The sequence below is a fragment of the Pristiophorus japonicus genome, chromosome 20, assembly GCF_044704955.1.
Source record: "Pristiophorus japonicus isolate sPriJap1 chromosome 20, sPriJap1.hap1, whole genome shotgun sequence".
NCBI lineage: Eukaryota > Metazoa > Chordata > Chondrichthyes > Pristiophoridae > Pristiophorus > Pristiophorus japonicus.
In genome coordinates, this window is record NC_091996.1 from 25,567,032 (window position 1) to 25,583,587 (window position 16,556).

The following is a 16,556-nucleotide window of genomic DNA, read 5'->3' on the forward strand; positions in this document are numbered from 1 at the left end:
CCATCTTTGCATACATATGTTCCATTTACTGACACTTGGCAAGCAGCGCCGACAACTCTGTGGGTCACACACCATTCCCCACTGGAGACTATGCTTTGAGCGAGGAAACCGTGCTAAAGCTATAAGCAGGAAATACCGTGAAAGGTAAAAGAAAGGCCAAACCTGAGCACTACATTTTAGAGCTTAATAAAGTGTCAGCTGTTACCGCGTGAGAGGGATGATTCATGCAAAACGCAAAGGAGTTCAGACCAAATCCGTCTACTCGCTGCTTCGTACATAGCATCCGACTGAATAAGGGGAAAATGGAATATAACATTTTCTAATCTCTTTTACATTGAGTGTATGGAGAAATGGTGTGTAAAATATTATTTGATATTTGAGATCCAAAAACCATAGGATAGCAGAAGGGCAGACAAGAGGCTGAGATTCCCAAATTTATATGTATATAATTAAGAACAGTAAGTTCTGGAGTATTTGTATAAAAACATTGAAACAATGGTATGCAGCTGCAGTCTCGATGTCCCATGCTCCCATTGTTGTGCTGATTTGAATTCTATTGAATTTGTCTTTTTGTATGTCACTTTCATTATCTTCTTGCTGTCAGTTTCTCTGCCACATGGGAAATAGTGGATAAGTTCATTATGAGGCAAGAATAAGGTAATATATGGCTGTACAGTTTTTTTTTCCTTTCGTCCCCCCCCCCCCCCATCCCTATTTAAAGTCACCATAATACATCAGCCTTTTATTTTTGTTTGTTTCAGTCCTGCAATTTTCATGAAGCAAAATATGAGTTCTGCATGGAATAGAGCCTGTCGATAGGGTTCCCCACCCTAGCCTGCATGGGGTTAACTTCTGACGAGGCAAGAAAACAGTCGCTCAAGCTGGTGAGGGAGGTGTCGCTGTCGATGTCGTGGAAGAGGGAGTCGTTTCCTGCAATCACAAAATGAAAGCACTTAATTGACAGCATTAAATCACTTAAAGGACGCTATGATGAGTTTTCATTTTTAATGAGGCTTCATGACTTCTTTGTGGTCCTTGGATGCTCATAAAATACAGAAACCCAAAAAGCAATTGATAAATAATAAATATTGCATGAAAATGAAAGAAAAAAAAGAAATACAGAGAGTATGGGCGTAGAGGATCACGAAACGATGGATCCTTCAAGAGACTTTTTTTTGTGTGTGGGTGCAATATTAAAATACTACTGCCAGAAACCAGTCATTTTTTTCTGCACCCTGTATTGATGCCACGCTTATTATTATTAATGCTGTTTTTGAAATTAAACTGCTTAGAGGCATGCAATCCAAATGTACACAGAGGGAAGATTTCCTCTGTGGAACATGTTGGTTATAAATGGGTTGAGGTTTTGTTCCACATGAGGCACAGATGGAATTTTCCCCAAGCCTTGACTTTAAAATTATCAACTGTAGCAATGCTGTCCCTTACTACTGCACTGGGCAGGAGGGATGAGGCAAGGAAGTTATATTTAAAATACTAGCAAACAATACAGAAAAGGCTATCGCCACGGTTTAACGTAGTCCCAAAGACTGAACAGACGCACAGTTGGACTTGGCTTTCAGCTGAACCCCATTTCTTTGGGCTGTGTAATTACCAGGATGGTACCAGGGATGAGGGAATTGAGTTAATTAGCGTCACTAGAGATGCTGGAATTGTTCTCTTTGGAGCAAAGAAGGTAATGGGGAGATTTAACAGAGGTGTTCAAAATGATATGGAATTTTGATAGGGTAGATAGGAAGAAACTGTTACCATTGGCAGGAAGGTCGGGAATTGGAGGACATTGATTTAAGGCAATTGACGAAAAAGCCGGGTTGCGGGTGGCGATGAGAAGAACTTTTTGTACGCAGTGAGTTCTTACACTACCTGAAAGGGCGGTGGGAGCGGATTCAATCGTAACCTTCAAAAGGGAATCAGATAAATACTTAAAAAAGATAAATTTGCAGAGCTATGGGAAAAGAGCAGCAGAGTGGGACTAATTGAAAGCTGTTTCAGAAAGTGGGCACAGGCCCGATGGGCCAAATAGCCTCCTGTGTTTCAATTTTGCTGATATTAAAATTAAAAGCAAATGGGCTCAATTTTCTGCTCGCCTCAGTTATAATGAGGTCTGAGAAAGGTTATGATACCTACCACATCTATCCAGGAGCACTGATGGTACAAGCAGAGAGGGAGACTCTATATATATATATATATGTATATATATATATATATATATTTTGCAATGGCTTTGATGTGGGCGACTGGGTGATGTCATCAGGACTTAGGTTGCCGTTTGGAGCGTGGGCAGGAGCACCGGCGGGGCCCTGGTACAACGGAGGAGCGGGAAGGTTGTGGCGGACTTGCGACGAGTAATCGGGGTGGAGGAATGATGAGGGATCGAAGCTGAGATTTAGTGGGTGATCATGTCGGAGGTGCAGCAAATGTTTGTGGCGGAGGAGCGGTGAGAGTTCGTGGCGGAGGTGCAGCGAATTATTGTGGCGGAGGAGTGGCGAGAGTTCATGGCGGAGGTGCAACGAGAGATGGGGGTGGAGGTGCGGTGAATGAGGGCACAGGGCCTAGAAGAGCCGAGGGCCCAGGGGCAACATGGGCCAGTACACACTGCGATATGTGTATGCACTAGGTCCGTGCAGCAGAGCAGGTCTCCAGTCATCCTGGTTAACCCTTGCCACTGGATAAAGGCCTAGCTCTGTCAAGCCCATGTGGTGGCTAATGTGCAACGGCCATCACATATTAAAAAAAATCCACACACAGGCATCTTCCACCCTTCAATTGGAATTCAGGACTGGAACATCGGGTCCTTCATTGAAACATCTGTGAACTCATGTGGAAGCAAGTCACCCTCGTTTGAGGGACCACCCATGATGATGATATATATATATATAAGTGACGTTAAATTTCGAGCACTTCACTTCGATGAGCCATCAAGGATAACCACAGAGTGTTGACAACCCCAAAAAACATTCAACAATGCCGCTCTCCAAAAAATTTCAAAAATCAGGAAGAAATGTTTGAAGGAATGAATTCTTGGCTACAATGGTAGCTAAGTCTGTCAACCAAAAGCAGTAATATTTTGCTTCCAAACTGCACAGCAATGTTTACGTTCGATGAAAATGTGAAAAGCCGATATCCGAGGAAGCTCAGTGGCGAATACATGGGATTTATGTATAGTATCCTTGATCTATCCCGCTGGATGCATAATACTGATTGAGCCGAGACTTTTATTGCTGGATTACTCCTAAAAGGGTGCCAAGGAATAAAAAGATTTCACTATGAGTAACGGGCCTACTGAAAAATTCAGCTCATCAACTGAAATATGCAATTAGGAACTGACATGTAGAGCGTGGGAGCAATCTAATGGGTGCACACCAGATTATGTTTAACTCATAGCCAACTTTGTGTCTGAGATACCAGTAGATGCTAGTCATACTTGAATTACAATATAATAGAATAAAGGGCCAGGGTGTCACAATGTACCCAACATATCTATTCCCTGTAACAGCCTCCTATTAAGTCTGGGTTAGGAATGGAGAGAAAATCATTTTAGGATGAACTAAAATTTCTACAAAATAAGAGATTGATGCATTACCAAAAATATCAGATTTGAAAGGGCCTCAATACTCAGGCAGAAATGTCTGTACTTTCAGAAATTACATTATATAGAATTGACAGCACAGAAACAGGTCATTTGGCCCTATGCCAGTGCTTATGTTCCACACCAGCCTCCTCTCACACTATTTACTTCATCGAACCCTATCAACATATTCTTCTATTCCTTTCTCCCTCATGTACTTATCTGGCTTTCTCATATAGTATCTATGCTATTCGCTTCAATCATAATGGATTTATTAGTGACTCTCTTATAGTTATAAACCCTAGTTTTGAACTCCCCCACAAGTGGAAACATCTTCACTGCGTCTACCCTAACGAACCCCTTCATCATTCTCTATCGGGTCACCTCTCAGTCTTTTCTTTTCCAGAGAAAAAAACACCAATCTTTCCTGATAGCTGTAGTTAAAAAGTGAAAAGCCATATTTTGAAACAGGTGAAGGAAATTAAACTGTCAGCATGAAAGTTGACAAAAATAACTGATTACAAGCAGCCACCTACCATATGGATTCATGTGGTCCCCTGGCATTTGGGGTGGGGTGAGTCCCTGTTGAAATGGATCGGAATTGTAACCATTCTGGTCCATGGACACAAGTTGCTGCTGCGGGGGTGCAAGTGGGGCGTATGAATTTATCATCCCATCCATTCTATTTGACATCACTTCTGTCAATGAAAAGAAGATTAATCAGAAATCCGCGTTGTTTTTGTGTGGCTTAAAAAAACCCCACCAGTTTCAATAGAACACATTTCTTTCTTGGTTGGAAAGTAACAAGGTCTCTGTCTGAATAAAGCATTTTAATCTTTTATGGATGCATGACATGAATTACAATAAATCGAGCAGAGAAGAGAGTGATGAGCAGCCATGGCAGATGCCTCGGCTGGTCCTAATAATTCACAAGCAACTCCAGCAATGAGTCATCCTCATCAAATGCCATGAGTGGGGTATCCGCTGTATCCTATGGCTGTTCATTATGTGTTCTGTTTATACCACAGGCTAGATCAGCAATCTAAATTAAAATGATAAAAGCTGGATGCAGGTTTTAATTTTAAAACGAAATTAAACTGCTGAAGTGGCTGTACAATGGTTGGAGTGGCATCACCAGGAAAGATTTTTCACCGTTTCTTCATTCTGGGTTCTGGCATTATGTTGATGGATACTGACACTTACGGCGTAACACTTAATTTTAATCATTGACTACCGACGCACATTTCTTTCAACGGTAATGCAATTTAAAACCACGTTGCTTTGAATTCCTTGTTCGGTCGCCTGAGGAAGAGAGTGTTCGAAGACCAGGGTCTCAAACCCGGCACCAAGCTCTACAGAGCAGTGGTGATACCCACCCTCCTGTATGCTTCAGAGACGTGGACTATGTACAGCAGGCACCTCAACGCACTGGAGAAGTACCATCAACACTGCCTTTGCAAGATCCTGCAAATCCATTGACAGGATAGGCGCACCAACATGAACGTTCTCGCTCAGGCAAATATCCCCAGCATCGAGGCATTGACCATGCTCGATCAGCTCCAATGGGCAGGTCACATCGTCCACATGCCCGATACTAGACTCCCAAAACAAGCGCTCTACTCACATAATACTTTCACATTTTCTATTGAAGGTTGTTATTCCTGTCTCAGCTTCCCGATTAGAGGGAAATTGAGGCAAACTTGTTTCACCCAGAGGGTGGTGGGGGTCTTGAAATCACTGCCTGAAAGGGTGGTAGAGGCAGAAAGCCTCATCCCATTTCAAAAGTACTTGGATATGCACTTGAAGTGCCGTAACCTACAGGGCTACGAACCAAGAGCTGGAAAGTGGGATTAGGCCGGATAGCTTTTTCGGCCGGCCAAATGGCCTCCTTCTGTGCCATAACTTTCTATGATTCTACAATTCTCCGCCCCTCCCCCCCCCCCCCCCACACCACCCCGGATGATTACCTTGTCCAAGTCGTTGACCATTTTGCTGTTCTTGCTGCTGCTGTTGCCTTCGTGCCAGTTTTTTCATCTTAAAAATTGCAAAGAAATCAGCTTGAAATAATGTGAAAATGCCCAAATTTAATTAAACCTCTAAAATACAACTCGTAAAAAAAAAAATGATTGAAACAGATCGTGCACAAGAGCACTCAGCATTTTATCAGGTATGGGGTATGACTTTATCCTGCATGTCTGAGAAGTAAAGTATGAAAGAATTGAAATGACAGTTACAATATGAAAATTGCATTATTAATGAAATAATATTACATATTGCTGCAGCTATAGCTGCCACGAATGAAAGGGCACCATTAGAACTGTGATTAATTTGTCCAAATCAGATGTAAAACATGAACCCTTCTTCCCAATCAAGTAAACAACACATTATACCAATGTTCCTCACATGAATATGATTTGCACGTTTTCATCTACATTAATTGTAAGATAACAATGTAACGCTAATTCAAGAAATATGAATGACAACGCATTTTACTTCAATAGTGCCTACCTATTTCAAATCTAACACCTGTATTTGCCAGACCTAAGTTCTGCATCAAGCACTCCCAAAATCAGGAACAATACATGCAACTCCGTTCTGTCCCAAAAACCTGCACCAACCTCCTTTTACTGCACCAGTGATTACTTTCCCCTCACACCAGCCATCCTTTCAGTCTCTGAATGAGATCGGAGCCAAATGTGAGCTGAGCATCTGCTGCAGGCCACGAGGAATAGAGTGGAGATTCATACAACTCAATTCGCTTACAGTTTTAAGAGTAGCTTGACAGGGGGCTACCATTCTGCCGGCTTGGGCTGGTTTCAAATCCAGATTTACAACATGATGGGGGGGGGGCGGGAAATTCACTTTGGGTGGCAGTGTGAAACGGGCGATAGCGAATCGGCAGCCCGTTAAACATTCTACTCGAAAATGGAAACAAATATCGGGCAGAGTGTAAAACGGGCTTTCGTATCGCTACCGCCTGTGTTTGCATCACCATCCAAGATGAATTTATACCTCAATATGATTTTGTGAGTTACATTAGCCACCTCCCCCCCGCCCCCCCCCCCCACCCTCCACTCCAATTTTGTTTATATTTGTTCTCAGGATGTGGGTGCCTGTGGCAAGGCAGCATTTGGCGCCTATCCCGAGTTGTCTCGAAGCCGGCGATGGGTCCCTTGCTGTTGTATTTTGTAGCGGTTGATTGGCAACGGAGTTGGCCACCAGGAGGACACTAAGAGTCATCGTAAAGCCAAACCAGAGAGAGGTGGGAAGCTCACTGGAGGACATTGGTGACCCAGCTGTACTTGTTACGGCAATCTAGTCGCTTTCGCGTTCACTTTTGGTCGCGAGCCCACAAATTTACCAAATTCAATTTCACAACTTGCCATGGTGGGATTTGGACTTCCAACCTCTGAGTTGCTCGTCCAGTACCACAACCACCTGACCACTGAGTCCTAATGCACGAGAAATAATATTCCAAAAACTATGATAAACGAAAGGGTTAGCAGTTTCAGCAATTAGCAATTTGTGACAAAAATGAAGTTACCTTGGCTCTTTGATTTTGGAACCAAACTTGAACTACTCTGACACTAAGTCCTGTTTCCGCTGCGAGGGTTTCTCTGACCTGTTGAGAAGAATAATTTACATGCCACCTTTACTAAGCAAATACAGAGTCAAGTGCTTTTACTTAAAACAGTCTTCCTAAACAGCATTAGATTTACTGAATGCAAAATTATACCATTTAGCATAGATAATGGATAGTAAGGCAATCAACAACAACTTGTATTTATATAGCGCCTTTAATGTAGTGAAACGTCCCAAGGCGCTTCACAGGAGTATTATGAGACAAAAAGCTCGACACCGAGCCACATATGGAGAAATTAGAGCAGGTGAACAAAAGTTTGGTCAAAGAGGTAGGTTTTAAGGGGTGTCTTAAAGGAGGAAAGAGAGGTAGAGAGGCGGAGAGGTTTAGTCAGGGAGTTCCAGAGCTTAGGGCCTAGGCAACTGAAGGCATGGCCACCAATGGTTGAGCGATTATAATCAGGGATGCTCAAGAGGGCAGAATTAGAGGGGCGGATATCTCAGGGGGGTTGTGGGGCTGGAGGAGATTGCAGAGATAGGGAAGGGCGAGGCCTTGGAGGGATTTGAAAACAAGGATGAGAATTTTGAAATCGACACGTTTAACTGGGAGCCAATGTAGGTCAGCGAGCACAGGGGTGATGGGTGAGCGGGACTTGGTGCGAGTTAGGGCACGGACAGACGAGTTTTGGATCACCTCGAGTTGACGTAGGGTAGAATGTGAATCAAGGCATATGGGGATAGGGTGGGAAAGTGGAGTTGTGGTAGAAGATCAGCCATGATCTTATGGAATGGCTCGAGGGGCCGCATGGCCTACTCCTGCTCCTATTTCTTATATTTAAAACTGTGAAAAATAAAAGGGACGATTTCAACCATGCCCACCTGGCAGAAACCGGGTGGTTGGGCGGGCAGTTAAAATGGCCGCAGCAACTTACCCTCCCCCACCGATCCCGCTGCCTTTCCGCAATTTGCAATTTTAACCAGGCGAGGGAGATGCCCACCAAAGGATGGTGGAATTCTTCATTAAATATGCAAATAGGGCTCCAATCATTTTGGGGCCAGACGTGCAATTTTAACTCAAGGCCTATGCATGGTAGCCATTGTGTCTTCCCCACCAGTCCAACCTGATGCCAAGAGGGGTTGGGGCCAGAAAAGGCCCAGAAAGGTGAGTTAATTATTTTTTGTTGTTTCCTTTTGGACTAATGGAAGTAGGATTGCTCCTCTCGGCCCCAGAAGGAAACCTTGGGCCTCCTCTTTCCTAGTTTTCCCCCCTCTTATGCCTCCCCCAACCATGATTCCACCCAATTTACAAATCTCCGCCCCCAAACACACCCAATTCCTGGGGACTGTTCCTTCGGATTGCAGGTGCTGGCCACTTGAAATCCCACTCCCATCCACCAGATAGCTAGTGTTTTGCACCAGTTTCAGGCGGGAGACTGAGAGGATCAAGAGTACAAATCTCCCGGGCCTCACGCTGCGAAGGACCAGATGTTTTACTACAGTTGTACAGGGCCTTGGTGAGGCCACACCTTCAATATTGTGTACAATTTTGGTCTCCTAATCTGAGGAAGGACCTGCTTGCTATTGAGGGAGTGCAGCGAAGGTTCACCAGACTGATTCCCGGGATGACAGGACTGACATATGAAGAAAGACTGGATCGACTAGGCTTATAGTCACTGGAATTTAGAAGAATAAGAGAGGATCTCATAGAAACATATAAAATTCTGACGGGATTGGACAGGTTAGATGCAGGAAGAATGTTCCTGATGTTGGGGACGTCCAGAACCAGGGGTCACAGTCTAAGGATAAGGGGTAAGCCATGTAGGACCGAGATGAGGAGAAACTTCTTCACTCAGAGAGTTGTGAACCTGTGGAATTCTCTACCACAGAAAGTTGTTGAGGGCAGTTCGTTAGATATATTCAAAAGGGAGTTGGATGTGGCCCTTACAGCTAAAAGTATCAAGGTGCATGGAGAGAAAGCAGGAATGGAGTACTGAAGTGCATGATCATATTGAATGGTGGTGCAGGCTCGAAGGTCTGAATGGCCAACTCCTGCCCCTATTTTCTATATTTCTATATTTCTATGTTTGGCAGCCCCCTTGACCTCCACCCACACAACTCTCACCGGGAGATAACCTCAGCTCTAAACAGTAATAAGAGGCTGAAAGACGTTGGCTTACCTTTGCATTGCATATTTTTTGCTTTTATGTGCATATCTAACAGGTTAGGACAAGTGAATAACATAACCAGATATACCTAGCAAACCCTTACCTTTCTGCAAGGTTTGGAAGAAACTTCAAATGATGCTTTAAATGCTCTCCTTTGTTGCGTTGTAAGGATTGTTCTGGGGCGTTTGGGCCTTCTCTGATCTTTGCTGTCTTCGCAAGCCTTTCCTTGATTTCCCTGTATTTTATTTGGCTTAATATCAATATCTTCGTCATCACTTTTCACTGAAAATGCATAAAATACGGTTCACTGTCAGTTTAAAATAGTGCAGAATTGCCCACGGGTAAAATGGTAAAAAATATTCAGCCATCTTTTGGGCAATTTTCTCGAATTGAGAGATAGGAAATGGGACACTTTGTTATTTCAAGCACTCACTGTGAACATCAAGCACCCAAAAGTCAAGTAGTGCACCATTAGATGTAAAGCAAAGCACCTTCCACTTTTTTTAACCCCAATAATATGCCTTAATCACATAAATCTAGGCTGACACTCCAGTGCAGTGCTGAGAGAGCGCTGCACTGTCAGATGTGCCGTCTTTCAGATGAGACATTAAACCGAGGCCCCGTCTGCCCTCTCAAGTGGACATAAAAGATCCCATGGACCTATTTTCAAGGAGAGCAGGGGAGTTATCCCCGGTGTCCTGGCCAATATTTATCCTTCAATCAACATTCCTAAAACAGATTATCTGATCATTATCACATTGCTGTTTGTGGGAGCTTGCTGTGTGTAAATTGGCTGTCGTGTTTCCCACATTACAACAGTGACTACACTTCAAAAGCACTTCATTGGTTATAAAGCACTTTGGGACGTCCGGTGGTCGTGAAAGGTGCTATATAAATGTAAGTCTTTCTTTTTAATCCCCAACCTCAGAAGAGCACACTTACTGTATCAGTGTGACCGTTTCCATTCCCTGCACCTGTGTCCCTGAGTGAGATTGGTCATTTATTGACAAATTAGGAGCAGCTATTTTCAGCAAGGGCCCATGCCCACCAGGAACCTAGTTGAGACTGTCTATTTCACAGTAGACCTTTACAATAGCAGCAGCTTATAACTAACATTAATATTGCAAGCAATCACAGAAATTGAGCAATATTTTTTAATTGCAGTTAAATCCAGCATAAAAGTTTAGCAAATGTGCATATGAATAGTTCCTCAACTGACATTATATCCTTTCACAGTATTTGTGCACCCTGAATGTTTTTTCACAAAATACCTTACAACTGCTACCACCGCAACATATATAAATATATATCTATATATAAATATACAAGAGAGAGAGAGAGAGAGGAGAGAGAGAGAGAGAGAGCGAGAGAGAGAGAGAGAGAGCAAGAGGAGAAATGCTCAAGGCGCTGACATGGTGGAGAAAACATTTGTGATTTGATAACGAGGATCATTTCCGAGGCCTGCTTTTAATGATGTATGCGTGGGATTGCAAGAGGCTTTCGACATATCCGGGTTGAGGTTGACATGCACCAAATCTCTGTTTGAACCGTTTCCTCTGCTACACTGAGGGCTAATTTGGGACGGTAAAGGGATTATCGCACACAAATGAAGCTCCCTGTCGGTGATTTGCCTGCTGTTGTCTTTATATTGCGTTTGATGTTGTATTTATATTGTGATACTGCTTCCACTGGGAGGCCTCACTCGCAGCTCACTGCTGTTCTTAAGGGGCAGTGGAGGCAAATTCTTAACTTTGATGGTTTCATGGTCAATGAGTTCCAACTTCCACAACTTACGACTTTGTTTTTAAGAGTCCATGCATTTATTTTTCTGATGTAGTTGCTGGGATCCCCACTGTCATAAGAAATGAGAGCAGGAGTAGGCCATTCGGCTCCCCTGTCTGTGCTAGTTACATTAGATTTCTATAATAATGATGACTATTGGTGAACATCTTTTCAGAACACAATGAAAGTGCAATTAAAATGGGATACTTTAAAGAATTGAAAAAAGGATTTATTCATTTAAAATGTGACTTATACTGGTGAAGGGAGCCTTTGGGAACATACTTAAGGGTCTGAAAGTTAGGGAATTTTGAATTTACAGTTGAAAGGCTGTTAATTCAAAAATTATTGTCTTCAATATTATAAAACGTAAAGTGAATTAACAGTTTTTTTTAATGCAAAGTTCTGAAAAAATAAACCAGCTGGAAAGTGATTCATTTTAGCGCAGTTCACCATTCACTTTGTCTCGTACTGATCTTACAGGATCATCTTCCTTATTTCAATTCAACATATTTATGTAATGATCAAACGTTGGCTGACTCACTTTAATAGCTGTGTCATTATTAACTTCCTGAAATGCCATTTAAATTTAATGGCTTTCTAAACCTGATAACTCCTTGTCTTTGGAGAGTTACTGCAGGTCTGGCAGCCATTGACTGGCATCACAGTTTTGCATTTTTAAAATTACATTAAAATTAAACACTTTCAGACAATATAAGAAACGGAACAATCTGAGATAAACTATGCTCCCTCACTCCCCCCAACCCCACACACATGACATTCTCTTTCTCTGCCGATATAAGTCTTTCTTTGATCATCTGTTTTTGATAATTCAAAAAATGGTGAGTATTTTGGACTTTTCCATCTGAATGTTATAAAGGTTAGTTAACTATTGGTGTTCCTTGGTGCCATATTTGCATCTGGGCTGTTAATCAAACATGGAATTTGCCCTAGTCCACTTTGAGTTAAGAAGGAATGTCCCAGAAAACAAAAACAGGCACACGGAGATGCTTTGCCAAATTCTTTGACAGTTGTCTGCAGCAAAATAAGGAACAGCTGTAGTTAATACCACAAATTGAGTAATGGGTGTGGATGTTTAGTGGCTGCATTGAATTGAGTGACGTGCTGTTTCTTATAAAAGCAAAACAAAACAAACCCAGCTATTTACACATGGAGAAATTTCGTCTATAACTGTTTCAAAATGTTATACATGGCACTGAACTCACTTCAGCAAAACACTAACAGAAATGAAACACAAATTCTGACAGTAATGCTAGATGCTAATCTAGTATATAAATATATTTAAAAACAATGTTTGTAGAAACACTTGGAAGAATTGCAGCATGGAACTTTTGGAACTTAAATAAAAAGAGAAACACAATTGAAAATGCAACACATGGATCAGTAGGCATCTGTGAAGAGAAAAGATAGGTTAACTTGGACTTAAGTGCTCAGTATAAAGCCCCCATTATTTCATTCACTACTGAATGAAATTGGTATCATTTCTAATCCACCCACTGATGCTGGATGGTAGGACTATGCAGAGTAGATCTCAGGATTGGGAAACAAAGACAGAGTTAGACCGGGCACTAAATCACTGGTTAGGCCTTAGCTAGACTATTATGTCCAATTCTGGACACCAAACATTAGGAAGGATATCAAAGCTTTGGAGAGAATACAGAGGAGATTTACTAGAATTGTACCAGGGATGAGGGATGGCAGTTATGTGGAGAGACTGGAGAAGCTGGGATTGTTCTCCTTGGGGCAGAAAAGGTTATGGCATGATTTAATGGGCATATTCAAAATTATGAAGAGTTTTGACAGAGTAAATAAAGAGAAAAGGTTTCCACTGGCAGGAGGTTCAGTAAAATGAGGACACAGATTTAAGATAAATGGCAAAAGAATCAGAGGGGAGAGGAGGACTTTGCTTTTTATGCAGAAAGCTACGATGATCTGCTATATATAGGAGGCGAACAAATTTGATTTATGCAGTGATATAATATAGTTTGTGAACACTGCAAGCAGTTATGAGCAAAGAGTAAAGTTAGACATACGGATGAAAATAGTTTATACAGTAATGGTGAATTTTTCACTGTAGGAAATGCTTAAAATATGCGGACTTTACCTGAATCAGAATCATCAGGGCTAACGGAACTCAGCAATTCTTTTTCTTTCTCATAGTCACTTTTGCAAAGCAGCTGTCCCTCTTTCAAAACATACTCATCGCCTTTCCTCAGCTGTCTTTCGCAAACACAGCAACAGAAACAGCTCAGATGGTAAACGCATTCTAACGCCCGCATCACAAATTCTGTAGGTGATATCTTCTCCATGCAGCCATTGCATTTCGTGGCAAATAATCTGGAAAAGACAAGACAGTCCATGACATGGAGGTTTGCTCGTGCATTGGATGTTGTAGGGCGACATCAATTTGGGTTAATATTTGTGCCTTGATTGCAGAGACGGTCAGGGAATTGTTGCTGACATATTGAATTGCTTTATCTAGATTTTGGTTTTTAATATTAGGATTTGCATGATTTGCCACATCAGGTAAGGTGCCTTACATGATTTCTTTGTGCAATTGTGTACCAGCCCGAGTCAGATGGCTGTGAGCCAAAGGCCCATTCCAAGGACTTGAGCACATTATCTAGGCCGACACTTCAGCGCAGTACCGAGCAAGCGTGGCATGTGAGCGAGGTCCTTTCCTTCAGATGCGATGGTAAACTGATGTAAAAGATCCCATGGCACCATTTCAAGAGCAGAAGAGTTGTCCTGACCAACATTCCTCCCTCGACCAACACCACAAAAAGCAGACGGACTGATTACTGCATTCAGTGGCTGAGCTGTCTGCAAATTGCCTGCTGTATTTGCTGACATAACACAACAGTAAATAACAATAATTGTTGAGCACTTTGTAATACCCTGAGAATGTGATATGATGCTACATTAATGTAAATTCCATTATTCTTGTGTTCAGAAAGAACCAAAGCACCTAAGTAGGCCTTGGATATGCCTAAGTGAATGAAAACATTTAAAACAGTTACTTTTCTGAACATTTTATGGATGTGGTAGTCTTATTTTCACAGCCTGCTGATTGTGCCAAATTGTTGCAAAGCATGCAGTATTAAATCAATGTGTGCTGGTTTTAGGTTCCAGTAAATCTGGGTCTCTTTTCCAAATGGTTTACCTAGTCTTCATATTTGATTTTATTTGTAAATATAACACCAACAATCCATGTAAGTCAGGCATTGACTTTTTAAAAGTTAGTGCACTTCACAACAGAAAGAAAATATTATGCATTGATGTTCAATTGAACAATTGCTCGGAGAACATGGAACTGGATGAAGTGAAAAGGTTAAGTTAACGTCAAGGAGTAAATTAAATTAATTCATCTTTTACGGTTTACAGGATGTGACTTTGGCTACATGTCAAGTCAAGCAAGGTTTGAAGGAGCTCGATTGTACAGTTAATTTTTTTCAGGGTATAAATCCTTCCATGTTCACCAAAGTCACCTGGGCCACACACCATCTGCCGCACAGACAGCGGGGAAGGGGGCCTGCTCGCAGGATTTCATCACTCGCACTCTTCAGCCACGTGCTGGGAGGCACAGGACAGTTCTTCTCGTTTTTGCTCCATCTGTGGGAAGCCCCTGACCTTCCCACAGCAGCAAGGCAGAGAACAGAACTCAGCAGCATTAGGGAAATCAAAGCTGTATCCACCCCCCTCACACACACCCCACTGCTGTGGTGCCACCCATTGATAATTCAACACACTGTGCCACCCTGTACAATGAGCATTGCTAACACCTCTGTTAATATGCATTTAAGACCATCTTAAGCTCTTCTACAAGCGCATGCAGCTCAAAGGAGCAGTCTAGTGAGGAAGCTTCAACAGCAGATACAACAGAATGAGAAAATGTTAATAAATAAATCCCAATTAAGTTGAAAGCCAACAGCTTAAACTCCAATAGTTGTGCAAATTCTTCCATAAAGAAAAAACAAAATGATTATTTTATTTAATTTGCTCACAAATTTTAAAAAACCAAGTCCAGTGAAGAGACAGGCATGATAACCTGCGCACTGAGCCATATGTTATTTGCTAAGCTACAATGCAGCCCGGTGCTTTGCTCGAGCAAGAGCTGATGTCATTTAGAGACAGCTGTAACGAGGTGTGATCTGGACTGTTCCTCAGGGCTGTTGGCAAGATCACACGCAGCCTTTAACAGAGAGCCATGTTGAAGAGTTTGATACCTTGCATTGGTATCATCTTCAAAGAAATGAAGGAACTTGCATATATATAGCGCTTTTCACAACCTCAGGACGTCCCAAAGCGCTTTACAGCCAATTAAGTACTTTTGAAGTGTAGTCGGTGTTGTCATGTAGGAAACGTGGCGGCCAATTTGCGCACAGCCAGCTCCCACAAACAGCAATGAGATATATGACCAGATCATCTGTTTTTAGGTGTTGGTTGAGGGATGAACATTTGGTCAATACACTGGGCGAACTCCACTGCTCTTCTTCAAATATTGCCATGGGATCTTTTACGTACATTGTCTGTAAAGCGCTTTGAGATGTCTGGTGGTCGTGAAAGGCACTATATAAATGCAAGTCTTTCCTTCTTTCCAACGCCTCATCCAAAAGCTTTGAAGGTCGTTTTTCTAGATGAATCCATCAATTCAGTAATTTCGCGAGTTAACATTAGCTCATTCTGAGGGAGTTGGTTCTGTAACAATTGGTTGCCCTCGTTTCGGCTGTCTTCTAGATTGTTATGATTTCTTCATAGGCAAATTTCACTGAAAACTTTACTCATTACATCTACTATTAAATAAGCCTTGTCAAGAAAAGCCTAAAGGATTACATTAGGAAATGTTAAGCCTGCTGCCTGTATTGTAAATGAACCACCAGTGACTTTCTGCTCACAATAAGCTGTAAACTAACCTCTTTGCTCCGTTTAATTAAGCCTCGGGCTGTTGTCTAAATACTAGTGTTGTTATGGTGGAAAGTTAAGTGATTTTTTTTAAGCTCAGTGGGTTTGGTATCACAGCATTCAAACTTTCCTCTCTGACAGCAAATCAGCCGCAGCAGCACATCAGATAACCCCCCCAAAAAAACCTTTGGCAAAAGTCAATTGCACTAATGGATGTGAGTGAAGATGAATTCTTTCAAATAGACATCAGGAATCATTGCAAATCTAGTCCATGATCCAATCTAATCCGTGTTTGCCCATCATTGATTGGCTCTGGCAAAAGACCCACTTTCCTGGTTCCGACACTAATTATTGAACTGGATCTAAAGTTCTGTGGTTTTTCAAACATGAAAAAAAATGATGTTTCTTCCCCATCCCTAATTGTGTTCGAGCACGATCGGGCTGGGCCACGGCTGACTGAGCCAAATAGCTTACGGAAGGGAGGTTCAGCTGTTCCCAGCACAAAGTCCGTGCAGACAAGCACT

General features: G+C 42.1%; 1 protein-coding gene across 3 annotated transcripts in view; it reads right to left on the bottom strand.

Moving 5' to 3' along the window:
* Window positions 1–772: 772 nt before the first annotated feature.
* Window positions 773–16,556, bottom strand: part of LOC139232896 (LIM/homeobox protein LMX-1.2) — a 198,027-nt gene continuing 182,243 nt past the window's right edge. For 2 of the 3 annotated variants that reach the window (XM_070863389.1, XM_070863388.1), the window contains 6 exons: window positions 13,235–13,467; window positions 9,434–9,612; window positions 7,131–7,208; window positions 5,554–5,620; window positions 4,123–4,284; window positions 773–930 (listed from right to left, as the gene is read on the bottom strand). In XM_070863389.1, coding sequence (XP_070719490.1) covers window positions 773–930; window positions 4,123–4,284; window positions 5,554–5,620; window positions 7,131–7,208; window positions 9,434–9,612; window positions 13,235–13,467 — 877 coding nt within the window. Of the gene's footprint in view, window positions 931–4,122; window positions 4,285–5,514; window positions 5,621–7,130; window positions 7,209–9,433; window positions 9,613–13,234; window positions 13,468–16,556 lie in introns of all 3 variants that reach the window. The other variant, XM_070863387.1, reaches the window with a different exon arrangement.